This window comes from Vigna radiata, chromosome 4 (assembly GCF_000741045.1).
Source record: "Vigna radiata var. radiata cultivar VC1973A chromosome 4, Vradiata_ver6, whole genome shotgun sequence".
Taxonomy (NCBI): domain Eukaryota; kingdom Viridiplantae; phylum Streptophyta; class Magnoliopsida; order Fabales; family Fabaceae; genus Vigna; species Vigna radiata.
In genome coordinates this window covers 17,030,255-17,055,483 of record NC_028354.1, presented here as the reverse complement: position 1 = coordinate 17,055,483, position 25,229 = coordinate 17,030,255, and the positions used below count along the sequence as shown (strand labels likewise).

General features: G+C 30.8%; 4 protein-coding genes across 4 annotated transcripts; 2 read left to right on the top strand and 2 right to left on the bottom strand.

Annotated features, from left to right (window-relative positions):
• The first annotated feature begins 657 nt into the window (after window positions 1-657).
• On the top strand, window positions 658-3,315 carry LOC106758452 (receptor like protein 30). Its single transcript, XM_022780173.1, has one exon. It carries the CDS (start codon window positions 658-660, stop codon window positions 3,313-3,315), a length of 2,658 nt encoding a protein of 885 aa, XP_022635894.1.
• Window positions 3,316-5,177: 1,862 nt separating this feature from the next.
• LOC106758451 (AP2-like ethylene-responsive transcription factor At1g16060) lies at window positions 5,178-7,160 on the bottom strand. The gene is made up of 7 exons (XM_014641374.1): window positions 6,928-7,160; window positions 6,746-6,828; window positions 6,409-6,497; window positions 6,214-6,287; window positions 6,046-6,096; window positions 5,879-5,955; window positions 5,178-5,743 (listed from the first exon to the last, which is right to left on the bottom strand). The coding sequence occupies exons 1-7, from the start codon at window positions 7,158-7,160 to the stop codon at window positions 5,178-5,180; spliced, it is 1,173 nt and encodes a 390-aa protein (XP_014496860.1).
• Window positions 7,161-10,715: 3,555 nt separating this feature from the next.
• Window positions 10,716-12,649, bottom strand: LOC106758987 (pectate lyase-like). Its single transcript, XM_022779540.1, has 3 exons — window positions 12,250-12,649; window positions 11,506-12,184; window positions 10,716-11,415 (listed from the first exon to the last, which is right to left on the bottom strand). The coding sequence occupies exons 1-3, from the start codon at window positions 12,441-12,443 to the stop codon at window positions 10,948-10,950; spliced, it is 1,341 nt and encodes a 446-aa protein (XP_022635261.1). The 5' UTR covers window positions 12,444-12,649; the 3' UTR covers window positions 10,716-10,947.
• An 8,942-nt stretch (window positions 12,650-21,591) lies between these two features.
• On the top strand, window positions 21,592-24,871 carry LOC106759097 (auxin efflux carrier component 8-like). The gene is made up of 7 exons (XM_022779539.1): window positions 21,592-21,635; window positions 21,787-22,422; window positions 23,018-23,192; window positions 23,280-23,365; window positions 23,543-23,700; window positions 23,796-23,872; window positions 24,747-24,871. The coding sequence occupies exons 2-7, from the start codon at window positions 21,906-21,908 to the stop codon at window positions 24,811-24,813; spliced, it is 1,080 nt and encodes a 359-aa protein (XP_022635260.1). The 5' UTR covers window positions 21,592-21,635; window positions 21,787-21,905; the 3' UTR covers window positions 24,814-24,871.
• The last annotated feature ends 358 nt before the right edge of the window (window positions 24,872-25,229 follow it).

Here is a 25,229-nt window from a genome sequence, read left to right as displayed (position 1 = left end):
GGAGGCGGGGTCTAGTATGATTGATGAAGTAAAGTCATGATCACTAAAAAGAATCTCTCGTGGAGAGAATGTCGTGGCATCAAAATGTTCCAATAAAATCTCTTGTGGAAACAATTGCCACGTACGCACTGTGCATCAGCTCCTGGCGTCACATAGGAGCGGTACTTTGACATAAGAAAAGGACAAACATATTTACCTGACACTTTTTAATTTAAAATCATAATTATATTATTATATTATTATATTATTAAAAATCGTGTTAAATGAATTTTTTTTAAAGCCGTGTCAAACTAACTGTTTTCTCTTTTTTCTTAGTCACTATGCACGCGCTCTCTAATTGAAAATATTTAATTTTTTAGTACCGGTCAATGCAAGTGTTTAGATATTTTTGCGTACACAATGTATTAATTGAGGATATAAAGGACCTACTTCAGCTCAGCTTATAAATTAGCAAAATATACAATGATGGATTGGCCTTTTGCTCTCTCAAAATACTTTCTCTTCATTTATTCACTGTTTTCATTCACAGTTACTAATTGTCTTCTTTTCGCGCCTCCTACCAAATGCCATGAAAATGAAAGTCGTGCTTTGTTGCAATTTAAGGAAAGGTTTGTTATCAATAAGTCGTCTTCTTATAATCCTTTCAGTTATCCTAAAATGGCATCTTGGAATGCAACCTCTGATTGCTGCTCATGGGATGGAATTGAATGTGATGAACACACAAATCTTGTGATCAACATTGATCTTAGTAGCAGCCACATCTATGGTACAATGGATGCAAACAGTACACTTTTTCACCTCAAACATCTTCAAAGCCTTGATCTTGCTGATAATCACTTCAATTACTCTCAAATTCCATCTCGAATTGGTGAGCTTTCACAGTTAAGGTATCTGAACCTTTCTCGAACCTATTTTTCTGGTGAAATCCCGCAACAAATTTCACATTTGTCCAAGTTACTTTCTCTTGATCTATCTGGTGCATTTGTTTCTCTACTTCCAGTCAATCTTTTGAGTTTTAAAATATCTACTCTGAGAAGCTTAATTCAAAACTTAACTGATCTTGAAGTTTTTCGTGCTAATTATGTAACCATTTCCTCGTCTGTACTCCATACATTCACAAATCTTACATCTTTGCAGCAACTCTCTCTTTATCATTGTGAACTATACGGGGAATTTCCACCTGGAATATTTCATCTTCCAAACTTGAGATATCTAAATTTGGGAAATAATCAAAACCTCATTGGCAAATTTCCTGATTTTCATTCAAGTTCACAAATTACAACATTAGAACTTGATTCCACAAGTTTCTACGGTACACTTCCTGCATCGATTGGAAATCTCAATTCTTTGAATTGGTTATCAATAGCATATTCCAAATTTTCTGGCTCTGTTCCTTCATTTAGAAACCTCACTCAGCTAAAGTTTGTAGATATTGCAGGCAACAAATTCAAAGGTGATATTTCTTCGTTCTTGCAAAATCTTACCAAATTAAGCACCCTGAGAATTGGTTTTAATGAATTTACTACTGAAACCTTCTCATGGATTTGTAAGTTGTCGGGAATTAATGATTTGCGCCTGGAATTTGTAAATATTGGCCACGAAATTCCATTTTGTTTCACAAACCTCACCCAACTATCCATATTATCCCTCTATCAAAGCAAATTAAGTGGGCAAATTCCAACTTGGATAATGAACCTAACTAATTTAGCTTCCTTGGATCTTGGAAAAAATAATCTTCGGGGTGAAATTCCAAACTCTCTCTTCGAACTTGAGAACCTAGAAACTTTTTCTGTGATCAGTAATCTGTTGGAGGGAGAATTAGAGCTGAATAAATTTCTAAAGCTAAAAGTGCTAGTGCTGGTTGAATTATGTTTCAATAAATTGTCGTTAATTAGTGGAAAAAATCCATCCAATGCAAGCCTTTCAAAAATTCAAGGGTTAGGTTTGGGATTAAGCAATCTGAGTGAGTTTCCACATTTTATTCAGGACTTGACTGAGCTATCATATATTTACATGCCATACAATAATGTCAGTTCATTCCCCAGCTGGATGTGGAGAAAAACAAGTCTTCGGAGCTTAATTGTTTCTCACAACTCATTAATAGGAAAAATAGATCCACAAATATGCAATTTGAACTCTCTTATGCTTCTTGACTTGTCATTTAACAACTTAAGTGGCACAGTTCCCTCATGTTTGGGAAGTTCCAGTAAACTTCTGCAAATTTTAGTGCTAAAAGGAAACAAATTGACTGGCCCCTTTCCTGAGACATATACGAAGACAAGTGATCTAAGAATGATAGATTTAAGCAATAACAATCTGCAGGGTCGATTGCCAAGAGCACTGCTAAACATTAGAATGCTAGAGTATATTGATGTCAGCTATAACCAAATCAATGATTCATTTCCCTGTTGGTTGGGAACTCTTCCGGAGGTGAAAGTTGTTGCTTTACATCATAATCATTTATACGGATCCATAGGGTGCCCTACATCTTGCAAATTTCCCAAACTGCATATCATTGATCTTTCTCACAATCAATTGTCTGGAAGTTTGCCTTCAAAAACAATCCAGAATTGGAAATCAATGGAAGCTTCAAACGAGAGCCAATTACAGTATCAATATTATACGGTGTATGATTATCACATGTTGGCAAGGTTTATCGTGTTGAAGGATGGCTCTTACAGGTATTCATTTGCACTGTGTAACAAAGGTACGACCCTGGTTTATGAAAATCTCCAAGAGTTTTACAACTTGATAGTCATTAATCTTTCAAGTAATAAATTCTCCGGAGAGATTCCAAATGTTATAGGAGACTTAACTGGTCTTGTTTTGCTGAACCTTTCAAACAACATGCTTAGTGGCAACATTCCTTCTTCCTTTGGGAAGCTTTCAAACCTTGAAACTTTGGATGTTTCCCTCAATACTTTATCAGGGAAGATTCCCCTACAGTTGCAAGAACTAACATTTCTTTCGCACTTTAACGTGTCCTTTAACAATCTTTCGGGTCCTATACCTCAAAATATGCAGTTTGCTACTTTCCCAGATAGTTCATTTGAGGGTAATCAAGAATTGTGTGTTAATCCATCGGTGAATAAATGTGAGGAAGATGGAGGGCTGCCATTTGTTCCACCTTCCACATCTGATGATGATATAAAGTCTGGAACTTTTATTGAATTGGACTGGAAAGTGGTTCTGATTGGGTATGGAGGTGGACTTCTTGTGGGATTAGCACTGGGAAGCTCTTTTCATCGTGAGATATTTGCTTGGCTTAAAAGGGTTTGTTTTATGAAATTATCTTCAAATAATTTCATAATGTAATTAAGTGTGATATGTATTACGTTATATCAAATATCAATATACGATGTAGTTGTATTTTAGTATAATGAGAAGTAATTTCTATATAATTTTAAAAAAACAAGTAAACACATATACATTACGTACAAAAATAATAAAGATAAAGAAAAAACCATAAATATATAACCAAAAGATTTGGCAAGGGATTCTACGACAATATTTATAAAAAAAATTGGAAAATTTTGTTAGTGATCAAAATCCTTCACAAAATGTCTCATAACATATATAATTATATGTTGGACGATGATATTTTGACAATACTTTTTTACAACGGAACATGTGTCATCACTTTATTGGTTTATTTGAATTTACGTTTAAAAAATATTTAAAACGAACCAATCATAAACTGTCATGTATACATCGTTAAAAGTTGTTAAAAAAGTGTTGTTAAAAGAAATTTTTTCTTATATTTTATTAGATATTTGTGGCAAACAACTTGCAAAAGGACAAAGTTCATTGAAAAAGTATTACAATATTCCAAGTTCATTTTCGCGACATGTTTTGTCATGGAAAAAATCAATCATAGAAAATTTTCATACAATCTTCTCGCTATAATGTATATTTATTAATTTTATAACAAAATTTTTAGCTATGGAAGATATTCGTCAAAAGAAAGTTAGTTTAATTAAATGTTTGTTGCAAATATTATGAATCCGTCACATCTCACAAATTACGACGGATTTTTCTGGAAAAAAACTTCGTCACTAATTTTACTTTTTCTATCATAATACTCATTTAAAAAGGGATTAAGGAGATAAATGTTAGAAAAACATTAAGAATTATTTATTATTTTTCAATACTTTAAAGATTAAGTAAGAGGGAAATGAACAACCAAATTAATGATTTCCTTTCATATTAAACTATATATATATATATATATATATATATATATATATATATATATATATAACTTAATATATATATATATATATATATATATATATATAACTTAATAAATAAATAAATAAATAATGAGAATGATATATTGATTAACCATCATATATAATGCTTAATCTTCTCTCCATTCCTTTCTGAAGACATTTATGAGATTATAGAAGTGATTTTATGTCTATTAATTATAATTTCCTTATTGGGCCATATTGGTTTCTTTTTCGTAAAAATCTATTAAACTAAATTTCCTTATCAATATATTAATTATTTTGTAATTATAAAAAATTTCAAAATATTACTAATTATCTGTTTTAAAATATAATGTTTTGATTACAATTTTATTATATCAGTAGATAAGAGGTGGCATTTTTTACACATTATTTTTAAGCTTAACTTTTAAGTTATGTGAAAATTTTGGATATCTTAAAACAAAGTATCTTTAAGTACATGTAGAATAAAGATATTGAAGTCTTTTCCACTATATATGTTCCTATAAATCACCATCAAAATACATTGATAATTTACTACTCAAAACAAAAGGTAATAGCACGAATACATTGATAGTTTAATGTAAAAAAGCATGAATATGCATAATAAATTTCTATAAATTTTATCCTTGAATACTAAGCATGAATGAGATTCCTTCCCATTTAATGTTACAAGTGGCTTGAGTATTTACACAATATAATGAAAATCATGCACTAATTCATTATTATTTACAATAGACCTTCATAATGTATTGCAGCAACACAATTGGCCCTTATGCAACCAAAACCATAATTTAAAACCTTTTTGAAACATATGATGGGAGGATTTCTTCTTGTTATAACTATGGCTTCCATGTACATATATTCCCTCTATCATTATTCTCATGTCCAAAATTGGAAGTAACTGAGATGAAGACAAATTGAGAGCAAAATCTAGACAATCTATGTTCAAAATATTGAGTGCAGGTCTCTTTCTTGCAATTCCAAGTTGTATCTATTGGGATCACAAACAAATGGGATATCACCAATACTATCAAAGAAGATTCCACCCAGATCATCATCACTAGCTATTTGTGGCTGTTCACTTTTTGTGACTTCCCCATCATCAGCTTCATCTCCAGATACATTTGAATTCTTCTCAACCAATTCTCTAAACAACGAAGAGCGGAGAAGAAGGCCAAGTGCAGTGGGAGAAGATGACTTACTGCTTGAGAATGGGTAGGGTTTGTTTCCAAAATTCTCTTGCCCTACTGGGGAATTCAGAGAATCTAGGCTGAAAAAACTGTTGTGAATGACTGAAGATTTTGACTCTTCTGTTAGAGAATAATTAGATGGGGATGCCACCTTTTGACCCTCTAGTACTGCTTGTGTTTCAAGTTTTGCTTCTGGGGTGCTTACTCCTCCTGGCTTTAACCATTTTATGTAAGTGCTCAAATCAAAGTTTGTCACAGCATTGATCCCTCTGTACTCAATGGCCGCTAAGTCATAAGCTCGTGCTGCTTCCTCTTGGGTGCCTATATATATATATATATGTTGGTCAACAAAATATGCTGAGGCTAATGAATGAAAGAAGCATAATTACTATATATATCTTTGCTTTGCGTGTGTTTGTGAACTACACCGTGGTGACTTGTGGAGATTTAACTTACCATACGTGCCGAGATAGAGATATTTGTTTCCAAAAACCCTTCCTATTCTTGCTTCCCATCTACCATTGTGGTGGTGCCTGCAAAACATTCAACACTCATTACTGATTCATCTTCACAAAGCAACAACTCAAAACTCAATTTTGTGCCTGTTGATCAGAAATATTCACCTTGCAACACCCCTATACTTCGACACACCTCTTGAAAAACCACTGCTCTTTCTGCAAAATCAATTTTAAAATAACCAGAGTCAGGAAGTCATTTTTTCATGACCAAGTAACCAAACTATAGTGTATACCCAAACTTAGGTACAATATTAAAATTCTATATAACTTTACCTCCTTAAAGTTGCTAAATACTCCTCTTTGGTCATAGTCTGCATTATTTCCATATCCTTCCCGTAATCAGATATCTGTTGAAATTTCAAGTATAAGGAGCATTAGATGAATATTGGCACCTAAATGAAATATATATATATATATATATATATATATATATATATATATATATAATCTGTTACTATATCATCTTACTGGAAAATTGGTGAAGGTTGAAGTTCCCCAATACTTAAGTGCGGCTAAATCATATGCTCTGGCAGCTGATTCTTCTTCATCATAAGCCCCTATGATATTTGAAAGATAAATTATTGTCAACCTAAACTTGATTAACAGAATAATTAAACCAAAATCTTGGTTCTTATCATTAAATGACTCACCAAGGTAAACTGTTAAACCAATCCCAATTCCAGTTGAAGTTCCAAATGAAAAGGATCACGTTAGTATGTTAGCAAGGAAAAGCAAGTGAATGAGAAAAAGTAAGAAATATATAGAGTAGCAGTTGATGAGAAAACACCAGTTGGAGAAACTCTACCTTGCTTCCCTTTTTTCTTCTGTGTTATGTTCCAAGAGAGTTTGTCCCACAAGTGAGCTTCATACCGACCAGTCCACCTATGTCTATTTACAGTTCATTTGAATGAGCAAATTAGACATAAGACCATAGTAGTTAACGCTCTTTGAAACTATAGAACAAAGAAGTTCTTTCTTATATATCACCTGCTAACACCACGAAATTTTGAGCTTCTCTTTGTTGTGTTGATTGTAGAATTTTCACCACCGTGTTGTTTTGGTAACTGCTGCTGGTGGCTATCGTCACCACTGCTAACTGCTGCAGCAACCTCTCTTCTTCGTCTCTTGACACATCGTGTAGCTTGAAGATCACCTTCTGCCATGGAAATTTGGCTCTTCCCAAGGCTCACCTCTATAATGTTATGTTTCATCATTTCCATTTCTTATATATATTGTGATTGTTTGGTAGACCCTTTTTCCTTCTCAACTGTGCTTAAGTTGATGAGAGGAGTGTGAGTTATGCGTTGTTCTTATAATTTGCATGCTTATTTTGGTCTCTTTATGTTTTTGTATTTATTGTTAGCTACAATGCTGTAGTTACAAACAAGGAGGACGATAATAACGGGGAAAGTAGCGGTCGTGTTTGTGTTGTCCTATTGCCAGCTCAAAGTCCATCAGTCTTGAACTTGCTTCATATCAACCCTACCCTACCATATATAACAAATATAAGAACTCCTCTTTCAAAGTCATTTCATATTCACACTCACATTTTCAATGACTCGCTAACCAAAAGTTTCTGGTTTTGGTTAATCATTCACTAATACTTTCAAGCTTTCACAGACCTAAATTGCTTAATATTTTTCTTTAGTTTGACCAGGATTTACCAAATAGTAGGGTTAGGTTGACGAATTGCTTCCTTATTGGTGTTTATTTCTATGAGAAACCGTACACCCATTAACGTGTTTGTTTCCTTATGGTGTTTATTTTGATGTTTTTTTTATGAAAAAAAAATAATTAATATTTTTTACATTAAGGAAGTATATAAAATATCCATTACTCGATAGAATAAGGTTAAGTTTACATACCATTAAGTATGAAAACAGAAATAAAAATAAATTTTTATTTCAGGAACAATAATGAATATACTAATATCCACTCTCCATCCTACACAGTTCTATCTTAAAATATGATGGTGAAAATAAGCACCATGATATGCTTAATTGCATGTACGAGTTTCCTTGAAAGGAAAATGCTTTTTTTAACAATTTGTTTGATAATTTTTTTATAACCGTTGATGTGATGTAATTAGTCTGTTTTAAGTATATAAGTCAATAAAATAGTAAAATATATATAGTTTATTATTAAAAAAATGTTAAAAAAATTGTGAATTTATCATGGTTCCTTAAATTTACATTTCTTAAACTCTTTAATTTTAGTTTTCTCATAAAATGAGTTTCATACAGAGAAATGTCACAGTAATTTATGTATGAGTTTGTGATTTACTAAAATTATGTTGGGTCATGAGTCCTATAATGTTTTTTATGGGAAGGAGAATATTTAATAAATAAAAGATAGAAGGTACCTAAATTCATACAAGAAATTAAAACACTGTTTTTAAGCATTATAGTATTTGAAGATCACTCAAAAAAAAAAAAAAACTTTTCATCTTTTCAGTTAACCAATATATCATGACCTAAATCTTTTATAAGTTGTCACATATATTATGTTTGGCTGCTCTGTTTTTCGGAGACCTTAAAGATGATACTTAGGAAAAATATATTCCTAACCTGATTTTTAGAAATTAGCAAACAGTAACTTTTATATCTCAAACGTAATTTTTGTACTTTTTAAGTGATTTTCAAACATGTCACATATATGTTTTTCGAAAAGGAAAAACAGTCCTGGAAGATGTAGAATGTGTAAGGAACCCAAACAATTTAGTAATTATTAAACCATGCAAAGTTTGACTTGAAACTGACAGGATAGATGAGGAATGTTTTCTTCAATTATATATGTTATTTAACAATAAAAAGACAGCATGAATATAAAAAGGTTTATGCTTTGGTGCATAATAGTGTTTTCCTTGGATTCATCACTGTCGAGTTGGAATCTTTCTTGGGGCAGAAAAGAATTTGCTTACACCACGTTATCTAAAATTTACGGTGCTACCAATGACTGAAAGCTAATAATATATTCATCTTGTCATTTATTTAGTGTTATAATTTTTTTTTTGGTGTATATATTAGTTTAATATACTTGTACAGTTGGTACGAAATTTCTTGTAGTACACTTGTATTATTAAATTAATATGTTCAATCATTTTGTTAACTGTTAAGTTTATTAATTATGAGTACACAAACATGCGGACAATATATTTAGATTAAATACCTATTAAGAGATGAAAACTTGGCATCTTTATATATGTATTTTATTTGCATTTGGGTTACTGATACGGACTGGTTTAATTAATTAAGAAAAGAACGTTTACCTTTCAACCCATACTTCAAGACGTGGTTTTTAGTTTAAAAAATGGAGAATAATTATTTAAGCCATAGCCATGTATGCTGAATGTGACAATATGTCATTGTCCCCCTAAATTAAAAAAAATAATAATAATAATTCTTGGAACATGCCTATTTTTCTGGTTTTAATGTTCAATTTGCTTTTGCATGATTACTTTAAAATTTAGCATGTCGTTTGAGGAAATTGATTAGCAATGATGTTGTCTTCCTCACTTACAACTTGCTGAGACATTTCGAGAAATGTGACTGAAAATAATGGTTTTCCAAGTTTATAACGTAGCTTAACCTGAAATTTTATGTTTTCTCATAATCAAATTACTTTGTGGGGATACACGGATTAAGTTTGGTAAGTAAATGTCGAATATGATAAATCAAGTGCACTGAAATGCTATTTTGGTTATTGAAAGTGAAATGCATTCATAAGTCTTTAAAATTATATATATATATATATATATATATATATATATATATATATATATATATATGTGTGTGTGTGTGTGTGTGTGTGTGTGTGTGTGTGTGTGTGTGTNTGTGTGTGTGTGTGTGTGTGTGTGTGTGTGTGTGTGTGTGTGTGTGTGTGTGTGTGTGTGTGTGTGTGTTTTCAAAAGATTTGTTAGTATTTTATCTCTTATATGTCACTAATTTTTATTTTAGAGTAATATGATTGATAGATTGCACATTAAAAAAAATGGAATTCTCTAAGTTTCACAAACTAATGTAACACTTTTAAAAACTAAAATAATTATTTATTCAGAAAGCCTCTAAAGGTAATAGAAGGAACAACCATATTATGGTTAATGTATGTATCAGTGAAAATCAAGCAAATAGTTAGGTCCACATAAGACTTGGCTTATTTATTAAAAATGTTGGATGTAATTATATATATTTATTTTTAAAAAGCTTATTTATGTCAAAAGTTCACATTTTATTAAGCTTTAAATAAAAGACAACTGAATCTTATGGAATAGTATATATGAATAAAATGTAGATATAAATAATAATAACAATAAAATGTAATTATTAATTATAAATGTTAAAGATCTATATAATATAGTCTTATAGGTGTATTGATCCACAGTCCCTGTATAAAGCATGCCTTCAAATGTGTTAAGCCAAGTTTTAAAAGTCGTTGTATAACAAATAAATAAATTAGGATTAGAATTTGTAAAAGCATGAATGAGGACAGGTTTAGGCCTACTGGCTATGGTATGCTTTCACCTCTGGTTAATTAATTAACATCTGTCAAGGTTTTAGAATTAAGAAAATGATGGTGGTTTTAGTAGAATAATCCAAAGGCTCAATGAATATGAGTTAAGAGAAAGAAAGAAAAATGTTTTCGAAATGATTGGGATGTTTGCCATGCATGCAATGCAACTCACTCTCTCCTCCCAAAGGGACAAATTACGATAATACTGTCATGGAGAAATAATATACAGATGGAATTTGTAAATGTAAACCAAAGTTTACGTGTGCTTGTAAATGTTGATACTATTATTATACAAATGAAATTTGGAGATGAAAGAAACATTGTGAAAGACATCCTCTAATAATGTCTGTCTAAAGCAGAAGTATTGTCTGTCTAAAGCAGAAGAGCTACTGCTTACAGTAGAGCCTAGAGGATTACCTAAGTATTATTAGTTTGCTTAATGATTAATTAAGCATTATGAGATATTAATTAAGAAGCCATGGACCTTAATCCACTAATCTAGCAAGGGCTTCCCACCTTGCAGTTGAGGACTCCAGCAAAGCGTGTGAGCCTGTTGGCTTGTGACCCATGTCTAGGTTTCATGAGAAACCCTTTGTTAAATGGAAGCTTTCCAAGAGGTTTCCCTGACTGAATAAACTTAGCCCCATTCATGAAGACATCGTTTTCTGATCTCCATTGCCATTTCTCCCACTCAGAAGAGGGTGCATAGTCCCTGTGCGTCACTATCTTCGCAGCGTCGTTGTTTGGTGCAATGAACCGGTTTCCTTGGCTCAGAATCGTTGGCCCTGAGCTCCCACCAATTGCATACATCAGCCAGTGAGTGTAGTCGTTGTTCAACACATGGAAGAAACCCCATCTGCATCTGGGCATTCTCTGAATCAGACCCTGCCCGAAATGGTTGAATGCCACTGTCACCTGCATTATCTTGTCTCCGGAGAAAGTGTCGCTCGCTCCGAACAACATCACCTAATTAACAGCCAAACAATAATCAATGAATAAAAGTGAAGAGTAAAAGAGAGAGAGAGAGAGAGAATAAGAAGAATATAATGCATTTACATCGTTATGTTTGGTCATGTGGCAATTTGAGATGGTGATTGCAGTGGATCCCTGGATAATGTCGACGAGACCATCTTCGCAATCAGCGAGTGAGATGTGATCGATCCAAATGTTTGAAGAGCCGAAAATGGAGATGGCATCCCCATCAGCCCTTGTTCTTATTCCGACATGGTCCCAAGAGTCCCTGATCATGCCACCTGACGTGGACTTGATCTGATGTATTTTAAGCCCATGGATAATAACGTTGTTCACAAACTGCATGGTAAGGCCTGCGCCATCCTTGATCACCACGCTGTACCCGCGACCGTCGATGGTTTTGTCAGAAGAAATCAACAACTCGTAATTCAACTTGATGACCATGCTTCGTGAAAATATGATCCACAGTGGGTCCTTTTGTAGAACCGCGTAGCGTAGGGTTCCTGGTTTTGGGTTAACGGGATCATCGTCAGAGGGATCAGTGACAGTGTAGATTTTGCCGTTGGCTCCTCCGATGGCCCTTCTTCCAAAACCCTTCACGCAACTGGCTAACTTAAAACGGTTTTTGGCCCAGTTTTCCTTGCACCTCCAACAACGATCGATTGGGTTCAGGGCCAAGCAAGGTCCATGGTATTTCTTCTTCTCATTCTGCTTCAGCTCCCTCCTTGTGTTGTTTGACTTCTTTGACATCTTCTTAAAATCCCTGCATCAAAGCATTTGTGAGAATCAACACCCAATCATGTACGAGTTGATGATGCAAGTACTTACTCGTCATCATGAATATCTTGGTGGGTAGTAGCGTTTGTAGGGTCAGGCACGTAGGATTTAATAGCGATTTCATGGGCCTCTACAGCTTTTTCTTGGAGAAATTCGTCGAACGCGGCAATGCCAGCCTCAAGGCATGGAATAGTAATGGCAAAAGCGACCAAGATAAAGGCAACCTTGCATGAACTTCCTGCCATTATGCTTTCCAGTGCCGCTTATGTTTTTTCTATCTGGTTTTCTTCTCTATTTGGAGTTTTTCTCTTTTTTCTTTTGCTTCAGAAACTAAAACTTGTTTTTGTTCTTGGTTTAGAAGGCAAGGACAAAGCCTTCGGTCTATATTTGAGCCTTTTAGAGTCTGCAAAATAGACCTTACCAAGCCAATATATATTAGAGCCGAACACTTTATTAGGTCCACAGCATAGCGCTCAATTGAGCTGTTTAGAGAACCAAAATCTACCTACTTAAATAATGGTGGCATTCCTTCAACAGTGATACCTTCACTTCTAAATTTAGGAGCGTAAAGACTGGGAAACCTTTCTATTTCTATGGCTGTTTTCAATTTCATTCAGAATTCGTTAACAGAATGTGGATTCTGTCTCTCTAACATACAGATTTGGCTTCAAAAGGAAATGACTGTTAATCCGTTCACTTAGCCTACAATTTCTCATCATTATTTTCTTTGCTTCTCCATTTTAATAGCCATTGCTGAAATTTCTTATGTATAACCTATCAGCCACAAAAATGTGTATTATTGTGATGCCTTTTCTAGTTTGTTTCACCATATCTATTTGGAAACACTTGCAAGCCCTATATTTGTGACGTGTTTGGTCCTACAGTTTTGTTGTATATATTTCTGTCAAATTCTACTTACTTCTAAAGTATATCTCGTTTATATGATGGGAATGTAGTCAGGAATCACCTACTTTTTTTCTGGAAAAAATAAAAATTACTTTAAAACAAAGCTGGTGGAAAAAAAAAAAAAAAACTGCTAAAGTCACTTACCTTTTTTAAAAACTCTAAATTGAGTGATATTCTTGAAATTTTGTATTTTCATTAAAAAACAGAAGTAAAAATGCTTTAAAATAACCTTCTTTTTTTATACAGAAATCAAATCCAAATTAATTTCAATTATTCAATTAAATTAAAATGAAATAAACACTTATTCTAAGAGGCTAAGACAATGATGTCCTGAAAAAAAAAAATATCCGGCTCATTTTTTATTTCGGGTTGATTATCTAAATCGATCTAATCCGATTCACTTATTAACGAGTTTAAAAAATTTTAAATAAATTAATTTAGTAACTCACTTAATTATAACTTTTTTTAATTGAAATATAAATAAAGCTTAATCTAAAATAATGTTAAACTACAAATACAATCTAAAAAAAAAAAATACAATACAATTCAAAATCATGTTAAACTCTAAATACAAAACAAATTATTATCTAACATCAAATCATTCTTGTCACTTATTATGGAAAAATCTACAGCATATATGAGGGTTTAAGGTTTTGATTTTTTTTAATATAATTTAAAATTTATGGATAGGTTGATGAGTCAACTCAACTCACTTAACCCGACTCACTTGTTAATAAACTCAAAAAGTTGGACTCACTTATTAATTAATTCAAACAATTCGAATTCAGCCTGATCCATATACTATTTTTTTCCATAATCACAAAAAAGTAAATTTGTTTTCTGATTGAAATCTAAATAAACTTGAATTCAAATACAATTCAAAATATGATAAACTCCACCTACACTCTAAAAAAAAGTACAATACAATAAGAAATCATGTTAAATTCCAAATACAATTCAAAAGTATAAAAATACAAAACAAATTACAATCTAACATCAAATCATTGTTGTCATTTATCTATATATAATGTTATAATCTTAAATGGATAAATTCACAGCATTTATGAGTAGGTTGATGAGTCGAATTATTAATAAATCATATTTAATTTTGACTCATGTTAAAATTTATAATTTATTTTAAATCTAATTGGACTCAAATTCATGGTCAAGTTGGCCTAAAGTTTAATCCATTTTGAGGTATGTTCTAATTTCATCACGTATAAATAGTTTACTGATAAGCTTTGTTGAAGTGTTACTTTCAATTTTGTCCATGTATAATGTGCTAACCGGTTTAGGTTGTTTTGATCTTTAGTTGAAGGAGTCGATTCCTGTCACCTTTCTTCAACCCTATAGAATTTGTTTCCCTTATAAATCTCATCATGATAACATGTTTTTATTGAGGATAACACAACTTCATCTCCATCACGAATCTCTTCAGTCTATTAGATATAAATCTTATACATGCTTGCCACCAATGATATATATATATATATATATATATATATATATATATATATATATATATATATTTGTGTCTGTATTCATCTGAATCTTGTGGTTTTCTGCCTTAGAATGCTTATGTCAGCTATCATCTTTTGCTTTTTGCGATTTAGGTCCCTAAAAGCCTCTTTATTCCATGTTTTGAGGTCTTGTTTAAGCCATTTTAGTTTCTCTTTTAGGATCAGCATACCACTTCCATGAACCTCATGACTATTCCAAAACCCCTTAACTGTTTCCTTACGAGTCCTAGACTTCTCCAAAATGAACATACTTCTACATCAAATGCTTGTGTACCTCTAGCACTATTCTCTGCATATCTACATGAGCCAACTCCAAATTGTTATCTCCCCTAATTGCAATACACTTATCTATGTTTATCATTGCAGCTTTTAGTTTCTTGGATGCATATATCATATCTACTGTTTCTTTTCATATAGTTTCCCTAAGATATCTCCATTTCACCGACCCCATTAAACCTCTTATATTACAAGTTAAGATCTTCATAAGTTCACTTCTTCTTTCATCTCTGATAATCTATGTTTCATACTGTTATCTCTTTCTTCCATTTCCTCCAATTTTTTAAGAATACTTTCTTCCTCACCGGAATGTGTGATTCCTGTTTGCTTCCCCAAATTCCACAACTTAAGAGCTTCTTTTGGTCCATTCTTTAACCAGAATAATCTATTACAATTAAATATAGCTTCATCAGAAATAGAGTTACTAAGCGAGTAAGGAGTTGATCTTAATCGGCGTCTTTGCAGAGATGTAGACGATTTGTTGTTCTGTAAGACGATTTCTGGAGAAATCTTCCTACGCGTGCTAGATTGTTCCAGATACAACCTTCTGCCACTAAAAAACAACTATGGTTTTGTTTTGTTAACCTTGATGAGTTTCATATATATATATATATATATATAAGGTAGTACCCATTTATAGGCATATTTTTTTTTTGCCGAAAAAGAATCAAATGTGACAAACTAAGTATCAACCTTTGCTAGAAGAGGGAGTCATGTACTTGGTATCTAACATTGTTCAAACAATAATGTGTTTAATCTTCGTTAAAAAAAATTAAAGTTTGAATTTAATTCATTCACTGACTAAAATATTTCTAGAGATGTAACTCAATCGATAAAAGTTAATCTCGCTACAAACCTACTTTATAATTTATAATAAAAATTATAAAAGACTTACATAGTTTTATTAGCTTGAATAGAGTTGTTCATAATTATAATTTTCTTATATTATTAGGTTAACATATATGTATATGTAACGTGTATAATCATATGCATAATGTGTAATAAGTTTATTTAAAAATCTCTTTTGTAATATAAATTTTATAACATCTCATTTTAATAGTATAAAACTACTAAAAGAAACATCGCACATAAAAAACAAATAACTAAAAAAAAATATATACATAAAACTATTAATTAACATACTATAACATCAAATATACATAATACATACATACACACATACATACAAACACACATATATGTGTATATGTATGTATGTAAGTATAAATTCCTATATTCCTAAGAGTAATATTACACTTATTCAAATGCAAAATACTGATTTTCAAAGATTGATATATAAATAGGAAACCAAATTGTTTACATCACTCTCGTCTTGTACTAGATCCACCAAAGCATCTATATCTGCTCACACCCTTAAGATGATCATTAGGATAAGAAACAAACAAACAGAGAATAAAGAATAAGTTAATGTACCAAAAGAGTTTTCATAACTAAACATGAAAATAAACATCATACAACACTCGTTCATAAAACAACCCTATAACATGAAATGACTCATTCTATACTCAAATATTCTAATAACATTGATGTGAAATCTTACAAAATCATGCACTTGTGGTGTTCTTTACTACTTTGTAGAGTCATTGTCAACGAGTTTCACCCTACCGCACACAAAGTTAGTCCATTAACGCCCTAAGTCAAGGTAAAACCCTTAGACTAAGACATCTTACTCCTCTCAACATATACATCACCATTCTTTACTTAAGATTAGATGGTTATTAGAGCGTCAAGACAACTTCTAACTTCTAAACTCTCACATCAATGCTTATACTACTAAAATGTCATCATAAGATCTCTCCACGAGATCCATGGAATTACACAAAACACATATATCATGCACAGATAACCAATAACAAGCACATCCTCATTACAATATCATACACGAGCAATTATCATACACATTCACAATCATATTATCAATCCATGAAGTATCACAAACCATAATAAACATACTTAGAACTCATGGTAAACCACTTCAAATAAGCACAGGTCAGAAAATCACAAAACAACACACTAATGCTGAGCACAGAAGCTTCCGCAAAAGAAAACACTCAGTGCCATCTCCAGTGATTAGCGCCAAATCTAGAAAAATAGCTCCAAACTTGCAGTGCCATCACACTTTGGTCCGCTCAACGATGAAACTGACACTCAAAAGTGAAATTGACGCTTAACGCCATTCCAGAAAAATTACACTTGTCAAAATATGATTTAATTGCACTATAAACCTATTTAGATGGCCAAATATGTATTCCTGACTCTACGATTGGTTCAAAACATGTTTAAATGTCATATTTAATACCAATTTGATCAAATAACCAAAGACTCGGTCAATCAGCTCACTCGAATTTCAACTATCAAACAACACACTAGCATATCAATTATCCTAGCAAATTTAACTAGCTAAGTCATAAATTTCATAATCTCAAACAGCCAACAATAAGAACACTTTCAACAGGGATTCACAATAGAGTGTCCCTATAGTAAACTAGAAATGGTAAACCAAAGCAAGTGTGTCAACAACACACCAGCATCAGACTCAAAACAGATTTTAGCAATGATTAAATTAACTAATTCAGTAATTTCAATCAATCATAAACTACCAAACATGCACACACAATTCTAATCATATTAGAACTTGAAAAAAATGGTATTTAGATTCCCTTACCTAAACGATTACCAAAACACTCTAGAAATGTTAAAACATCTCCAAACACACAAGAAGTTCTATACACTTCTACGAACAATGAAAATACGATCAGGATACACTATTAGAACCACTAATCAACAAATATTCAATCTGATGAATCAAAAGACACATGTAAGCTTAGCAGGACCCACATGCAACAGATATGAGAAAAGACTAAGGAAAATGGTTGAAACTTAACTTACTCAAATAAATAAACCAATTAGTTTAATTTGAAGAGTTTGTCGCAATAATAAAATTTACGATCTTAGTTCTTCAGTCAAACGAGCAGATGATAAAAACTCCTAGATAAAGGTTACAGAACTCTAGAAAAATGGTTTATAAAGAGATTACATGTTTTAAAATAATAAAACTCGTTCATAATGAAATTATTTATATTAGAATCATTTAATATTAAAATAATCAAGTCTCACTATTTTTAAACCACTATCACTATACTAAAATGTCATTTTTTAAGTATTTACAAATTTTAAATAATATACAACTTGTGTACATTGATAATCTTATGAATTTAACTTTTAATATAAGTTAAAGGACACAAAAATATATAATTTTAAAACATTATAATAAAATTTAATGTAATAAAAAACAAATATTACTATTTCCAAATAGATAATATAAGTAATCTTGAAAAATCTAAAACTTTTATCATTTTAAGTAAATAGTTTTCAAAAATATAGATCTAACATATTTCTTAAAATAGGTCTAAAATTATTTTCCCCCATAATCTGAAAATAAAAAAAAAAATCCAACTCGTTTTAGTCGCTATAACTACAATCATCACAACAACAAAACCCATAGTAGTATACGTAACACATTATAAAATTATCATAGCATCATAAAAAGAAAACCTAATGATTAATATTGTTATTTTTGAAAAATCTGTGGTGAAGTATGAAGATCTTTACAGGACAGCATCACCGAGAAAAAGGGCTTTATTTAAAGAATGAACAATGGCTATATGCATGTTGTTAATAAAATAGCTCGCAAAAAAAAAAAAAAAACTAATTTTAACATTAACAATATAAGTGGTAGGGTTGGTCAAAAGCTTCCACTGCTGCACCAACGACTGTTTATTATATTAACTTAAAACTAGCTAACTTTAACTTTAGCAGAAAGAAGACCTGATGTCTATTAACACCTACAACGAATTTACATTTATATATAAAATAAACATTCCTTCCTTCAAACATCAAAACATAAAAGAAGCTTAAGAATCAAGTCAATCTATATATATATATATATATTTAAGATAAGACATTATAATTTAGGTTTATGTTGCAGCAAATATTTTACTTTCACGAATAAAATTAAGAATATTTAGACAAACTTAAGAAAGTTGACTTCGTTATGAATGTTTTGCATGAACTTAAGAAGACTCTGAAATGTAAGTTTTGTTTTGTTTAAGAAACTTCAAAAAATATTTTTGGTATTTTTTTTTTTTCATTGAGAAATAATCATTTCTTGTACATATTCTTTAGCTTGCGTGACAACTACCTTTGATATTAGTGCTACGGTAAATGACTTCATTTATTGTAATTTAACAGTTTTAATACTATTATATTTATAGTGACATTCTCCACGAATCAAAATACATTCTACTTTCCTTTCAGATCTATTGAATTTTTCACTTTCTTGTATTAATATTCAAAACTTGGAATGATTCTCTCAACAAAATTATGTTCTTGTTATATTTTCTTCAACTGCTTGGAAATAGAATCAGACTATATATATATATAAAATAAAAAGTGTGTACATGTAATGTGATGATATATATATATATATATATATATATATATATATATATATATATATATATATATATATATATATATATATATATATAATACATGTTCAACTTTGATAATTCTTAACTTGTTTGTTTACTGTTTTGAAAAACAATGTTCAGTTTTAAAAATTTTAAAAACTAAAAGACTTATTTGATAAATGTATTTGTTAAAATAGTTTCAAAAAAATATTTTGTTTGTTTTTAAAAACAGAAAAAAAAAAGAATTATCTCACAGCAGGGTTAAACAATATTTTTACATACATGCGTAAATAGGAATTGATGGAGTCAGAAATTTTATCCTATGAAACCCTAATATTGTAGACTGCTCTTTTTTGTGGACTCTTGGGCATGAGATCAGGAACATAAGGAAGAAAAAAGAAAAGATATATGATATAAAAAGAGAAGAGATAAATTAGTGTTACTGATAAACAAAATCATACTAGTAATATTATTTTAACTCATTTTCGTATGAATGAAGAATATTCAAATTCATCAAGATAAAGGTATATGAATATGGTAATATTCTACTTTTTAAAATATTAGAATATTTTAAATTTATTTGATACGTTATTATCTTCGAAATATACTGAGTACTTTTAATTAAATCTTTTTATAATATTGACAAAATTTTGTTACTTTTATTTGGTATATAAGTTAAATCAAATTTCTTTGGCAGTATTAAAGGACCTTCAACTTGGGGATTGTGTAGCTATTATGCTAAGGAACATTCTGTCGGAAACTTTGTATGGACAATAAGTTTTCTTGTCTTGTACAAATATCTCTTTGGTCTTGTTAGTGGGAATCACATAAAAATAAGTGTTACATTTGACAATGAGTTATTCAGGACTAAAAATTACTAGTTTGAAAGTGATATATCAACATAATCAATTGTTTTATACCAGAAAATTTGTTCTCTTTCTCACATCAATATAACTTATATAACTCTTCTTTAAGCGCAGGGGAATCAAGATCTTTTTCTACTTAATTCACAACAATTACTTTTCGTCATTCATCCATGCAAAAATCTAAGGTTTCTCCAATTATAAAAATAACAGAACAAATTCATGAATAGCATTCATTGTATCAAGTAGGGTAAAAGTCTTCAAATGCTTAGATACATTATTATTTATGCATAAAATCTTTCTAATAATCTCTGTTTAGCATCATCCCTGCATAAAAAGACAATTTAATGACCTTGGTGTGATTGAGTTTTATATTCTCTTACAAAGACAACATATGAAGAAAGAGATGATGGGTCTTTTATGGCAAAAAAATCACGTTTTGGAAAGTAAATTCCCTGCTGCAACACTTTTGACCAAAATTGGAAAGTATTCTTCTTCACACAGTTCTTAACAGTCCTTAGATACTTAACTTCCGATTAACTTCTTTATTCTTCCTTCCTAGCACTGAAAAGCTTTAAAGAAATATTTTATAGAAAAAAGAAGTCTCAAGATCAATATATGGGAAATTTTAAGCATAAATTTGGGTTACATGATGACAGTAGTGTAAAACCAAGATTAGTTTTTGCATGTTCAAGAGTGAAGATTATTCATAGGAATATCAGACAAAGGCTGAACACAAACTGAAACCAAAAATAGGGCACTTGAATTTACGTTCTTTTACAATAAAAAAATAACTGAACTGTATCATGATTTTGTCTTCTGATAGTGATTTGCTATTTGTCAGCATACACTGTCTAGGTCTGCTTTGTTAAAGAACCTATGAACCGAAAGACTATGCCAAGAAGAAAATTGGAATCTAATTTTTATATACTTCAAGTGGACTTAAATGCCCTCACTTTATTTCATCATTAAGCTCTTTTTTCTAACCATAATTGTGAAATCGTGATATCTACACCGAAATACCATCAGATTCATGATATCTATTCGTGGAGGTATCACAGACATGCAGTATAGCCGTTTAAGAGAATAATACAACTAGACTAGTGCACTTTGCAAAAACGAAGTTGAGAACTCCGAATAGACGATAACTTAGCTTAACAAAAGAAGAAAAAACCAGAAAGAGTGATTCAGCAGACGACAAACCTGAGATGATAATTATATGCTGTCTTACTCAAAGTACAAAGGTTGTTTTCAATATACTTAACTGTTGTGACTTAGAGTTCATAAAGCAGCAACCTTACTATTACGCTAAGGTTCATTTTCGGGAAAAGGGGAAGAAAAAAGAAGCTGCTAAAATTAGCAATCCAATCCCATTACAGGTACAAGCTTTTCATTTAGAATTAAACTGCTATTATCATAATAAATGTTTACATTGAGATTTGGTATAGATTGTTGAAATGAAAATATAATCTTATAGTGTCTTACTAATTATTTTTCCAGCTAACCTTAAGTCACTTTTTGAGTGCGCAGAAGAAAGCCTCCGAAGAAGTTTCTTAAGCCAGTACTATTCATGAACAAAATAGCCTAAAAAGCATGCAAGGCAGCTTAATAAGGTGTTAGTGATCATAAATCTTCCTACACTAGCCATCATGATTTCCCTAGCAGATGCCTATCATGTAGTGGCAGCCACTGTCCCATTATATGTGACCATGATACTTGCCTACGTTTCTGTGAAATGGTGGAAGATCTTCACACCAGATCAATGTTCAGGCATAAACAAATTTGTGGCAAAGTTCTCCATCCCCCTTTTGTCATTTCAAATCATTTCCTCGAACAACTTCTACAAAATGACCCTCAAACTCTTATATGCCGATTTTGTTCAGAAATTGCTTGCATTTCTAGTCTTAATAGCAATCACGAAGATCAGTGGCCGAGGAGGTTTAAAGTGGATCATAACGGGTTTTTCATTAACAACACTTCCCAACACTTTGATTCTAGGAATCCCTCTGATGAAAGCTACGTATAAGGGTGAAGCAGTTCTTCTCCTTGCACAGATTATTTTCTTGCAGAGCATGATCTGGTACAATTTGTTGTTGTTTCTTTATGAACTTGATGCTGTCAACACCAGGCCTGCTTCAGCTGCACCACCATCACAAGGCTCGGCTGGTAGGTGTTTATAGTAGGTTAATTTTCTTTGTAAGGAATGAGATTTAGAGTGATTAATATACGTGAAACAAATAGTAATTAACTTAGCAAAACGTTCATCTAGATTCATTCTTCTTCTTGCCATTACTTTTCTCTCATAATAATACTCTAAAGCCATAATTTATATATATATATATATATATATATATATATATATATATGTTTGTACATAGATAGATAATATATTATTGATAAGTTAATCGTGTTCAACCAAGTAAAGTGATCTAAGACAGTCAGATTAAATGGGGCCTGAACATAAATATATTTAAAGAGTAACTATATTTGAATACTATATTATAAGCTTCTAAAAATCAGTTTTTATATGTTAACATGTTTCTATGCGATCTTTTCTTTCTCTACCTCCTCTTTAGATGCCATTTGAATATTTAAATACAATTTTGTTAGGAAACTATATCCCAGTGCTTTAGTAGCAACATGTAAATCAAACTAACACGTATCATGTTGATTTAGCATATACGGTGTAAATTTTAAAGTGCAGATATATTTCCAGAAATAAAAATTGTGTAATTTTCTATGTTCCATAAATGTCTGTAAGGAGAAACAGACACAGATCGTGAGGTACAATCAAAAGGAGAAGAAGACGTAGACCCTAGAACAAAAAGGAAGCTGAAGGTCTTGCCCATTCTTGCCAAAGTGGGAAAGAAGCTAATAAAAAATCCTAATACATATGCAACTTTAATGGGTTTTATTTGGTCAAGCATACATTTCAGGTAATTAAAACATGTCTGTCAGCATGCCATTTTAAATTCCTGATCATATACAATAATGAACGTGACAAATAATGTTAACTTGTGCAGATGGGGATTACGCATGCCTGAAATTGTTAATCAGTCAATAGAAATATTGTCCAATGGAGGTCTTGGCATGGCAATGTTCAGCCTAGGTAAGTAAAAGCAGAAGTTCATGGTTTCTTTATGAAGTACTATTTTGAGCACCCTATTGTTTCTTATTGGAGAATGTGATGAGTTTTGAAAATAACTGGACAATCCAAAATGCAATTCTAAAATTGCATTAAAGGGTATAATTTTATTTTATATTTGTTGATGGAGATTGGTATCAGGTCTGTTTATGGCATCACAGTCGAGCATCATAGCATGTGGGCCAAAGATGACAATGGTGGCAGTAGTACTGAAATTTGTGGTTGGACCTGGTCTCATGACAGTGGCTTCTCTTCTGATAGGATTAAGATGCACATTGTTCAAAGTGACAATTCTTCAGGTGATTTTTCCTTTATTTTTTTTTTCCTACTTTTCAGGCCATTTAAAGGTAAATAGTTTGCATGATCATGATCTTGCGGATCTTGCATGTGGCAGGCAGCTCTACCTCAAGGAATTGTTCCTTTTGTTTTTGCCAAAGAATATAATGTTCATCCATCTGTTTTAAGCACAGCGTAAGTCTTCAAATATCTCTTACTGCATAAACATAAACATAATTATTTCTATAAATTTATTTCTAAAGACTAGATTAAATGGTTGAAAATTAACATTATAGTTCGTGTAAACGTTTGTCTTCATTTTCTTTTCTTTTTAAAAACACTTTCTGGCAACATTTACTTATATTTGAACATACATTATCGATCAAAATTAAATAATATATAAGTAATATTTGCATAGAATTTTATAAACTCGATCTGTTTCGTTAAAATTTCTATTCAACATTAATTTTACATTCTCAAAAAATATTAAATGGTATCATTATAAAAATAAATATTTGATAAAAATAAGGAGAACAAAACAGATTGGATGGGAAGAATTGGTCTATCATAAGAAAACAGCCTAATATCCCGTAAAAGGATGGATCAAAAGACTAGTGAAATCACTAACTATTTTTTATTTTTTTTAAATTTATTATATATATATATATATATATATATATATATATATATATATATATAAATCACAGTAAATATTTTTTAAGTTTTAATTGATTAATTAATTTTTTTAATTGATAAATTAAAATAAGCATTGTCTTTATATATTAAACTACTTAATTATAATTAATAATTGAAACTTAACTTATAATATTAATAAACAAAAAAAATCTTTAAAATTTTAATGTTTTTATTTTAAAAAATAACTGACAGATTAAAAGCTCTTAAAAGAATGACGGGTCAACTTTAAGTCCAAATATGTTTTGTCCTCTTTATAAGTATAAAGTTAGTTGATAGTAACATTTATATTTCTTTTCTTCTCTAATTTTATTATTTTATTTTTGTTTAATAAAAATAGTGAAGAGATTTGATGTTTTTTTTTTTTTTATGGCAGGATCTTGTTAGGAATGATCATGGCCTTGCCAATGGAATTAGCCTTCTACTTTCTCTTAGCAATTTGAACAGTTAAGTAGTTATGATATATATGAACAAGAATAACCAGCATTACATTGCTGTTACAATAATTTACATATATATATATATATATATATATATATATATATATATATATATATATATATATATATATATATATATATATATATATATATATAAATTTACTACATTATTCGTTTATTGTAATTAGAAAACATGCGACTTCGCCAAGGCTAATTAATATTGGATTGCTTATAAATAAATATATATATTATTTGTATATATTGTTAGATAAATGTTTCATGAAATTTTTTTATTTAGTTCCTTCAAACAAGAAAAAACAAAGAGTTGCTATATTAGTTTAAAAAAATGTTTTTAATTTATGGATCCGTATATGGGTTACTTTGTGAGTATTTGAATTTTGTTTTGTTTATAATTTTGT

Coding starts and splice junctions, on each gene's coding strand:
- LOC106758451 (XM_014641374.1), bottom strand. CDS start 7,160: ATGGAAATGATGAAACATAACATTATAGAGGTGAGCCTTGGGAAGAGC. Junction 6,097..6,213: donor TATTTAGCAACTTTAAGGAG/GTAAAGTTATAT, acceptor TTGATTTTGCAG/AAAGAGCAGTGGTTTTTCAA. Junction 5,744..5,878: donor TCTCTATCTCGGCACGTATG/GTAAGTTAAATC, acceptor ATATATATATAG/GCACCCAAGAGGAAGCAGCA.
- LOC106759097 (XM_022779539.1), top strand. CDS start 21,906: ATGATTTCCCTAGCAGATGCCTATCATGTAGTGGCAGCCACTGTCCCA. Junction 23,193..23,279: donor TGGTCAAGCATACATTTCAG/GTAATTAAAACA, acceptor TAACTTGTGCAG/ATGGGGATTACGCATGCCTG. Junction 23,701..23,795: donor TCAAAGTGACAATTCTTCAG/GTGATTTTTCCT, acceptor TGCATGTGGCAG/GCAGCTCTACCTCAAGGAAT.
- LOC106758987 (XM_022779540.1), bottom strand. CDS start 12,443: ATGGCAGGAAGTTCATGCAAGGTTGCCTTTATCTTGGTCGCTTTTGCC. Junction 12,185..12,249: donor CAAGATATTCATGATGACGA/GTAAGTACTTGC, acceptor GCTTTGATGCAG/GGATTTTAAGAAGATGTCAA. Junction 11,416..11,505: donor ACATGACCAAACATAACGAT/GTAAATGCATTA, acceptor GCTGTTAATTAG/GTGATGTTGTTCGGAGCGAG.
- LOC106758452 (XM_022780173.1), top strand. CDS start 658: ATGGCATCTTGGAATGCAACCTCTGATTGCTGCTCATGGGATGGAATT.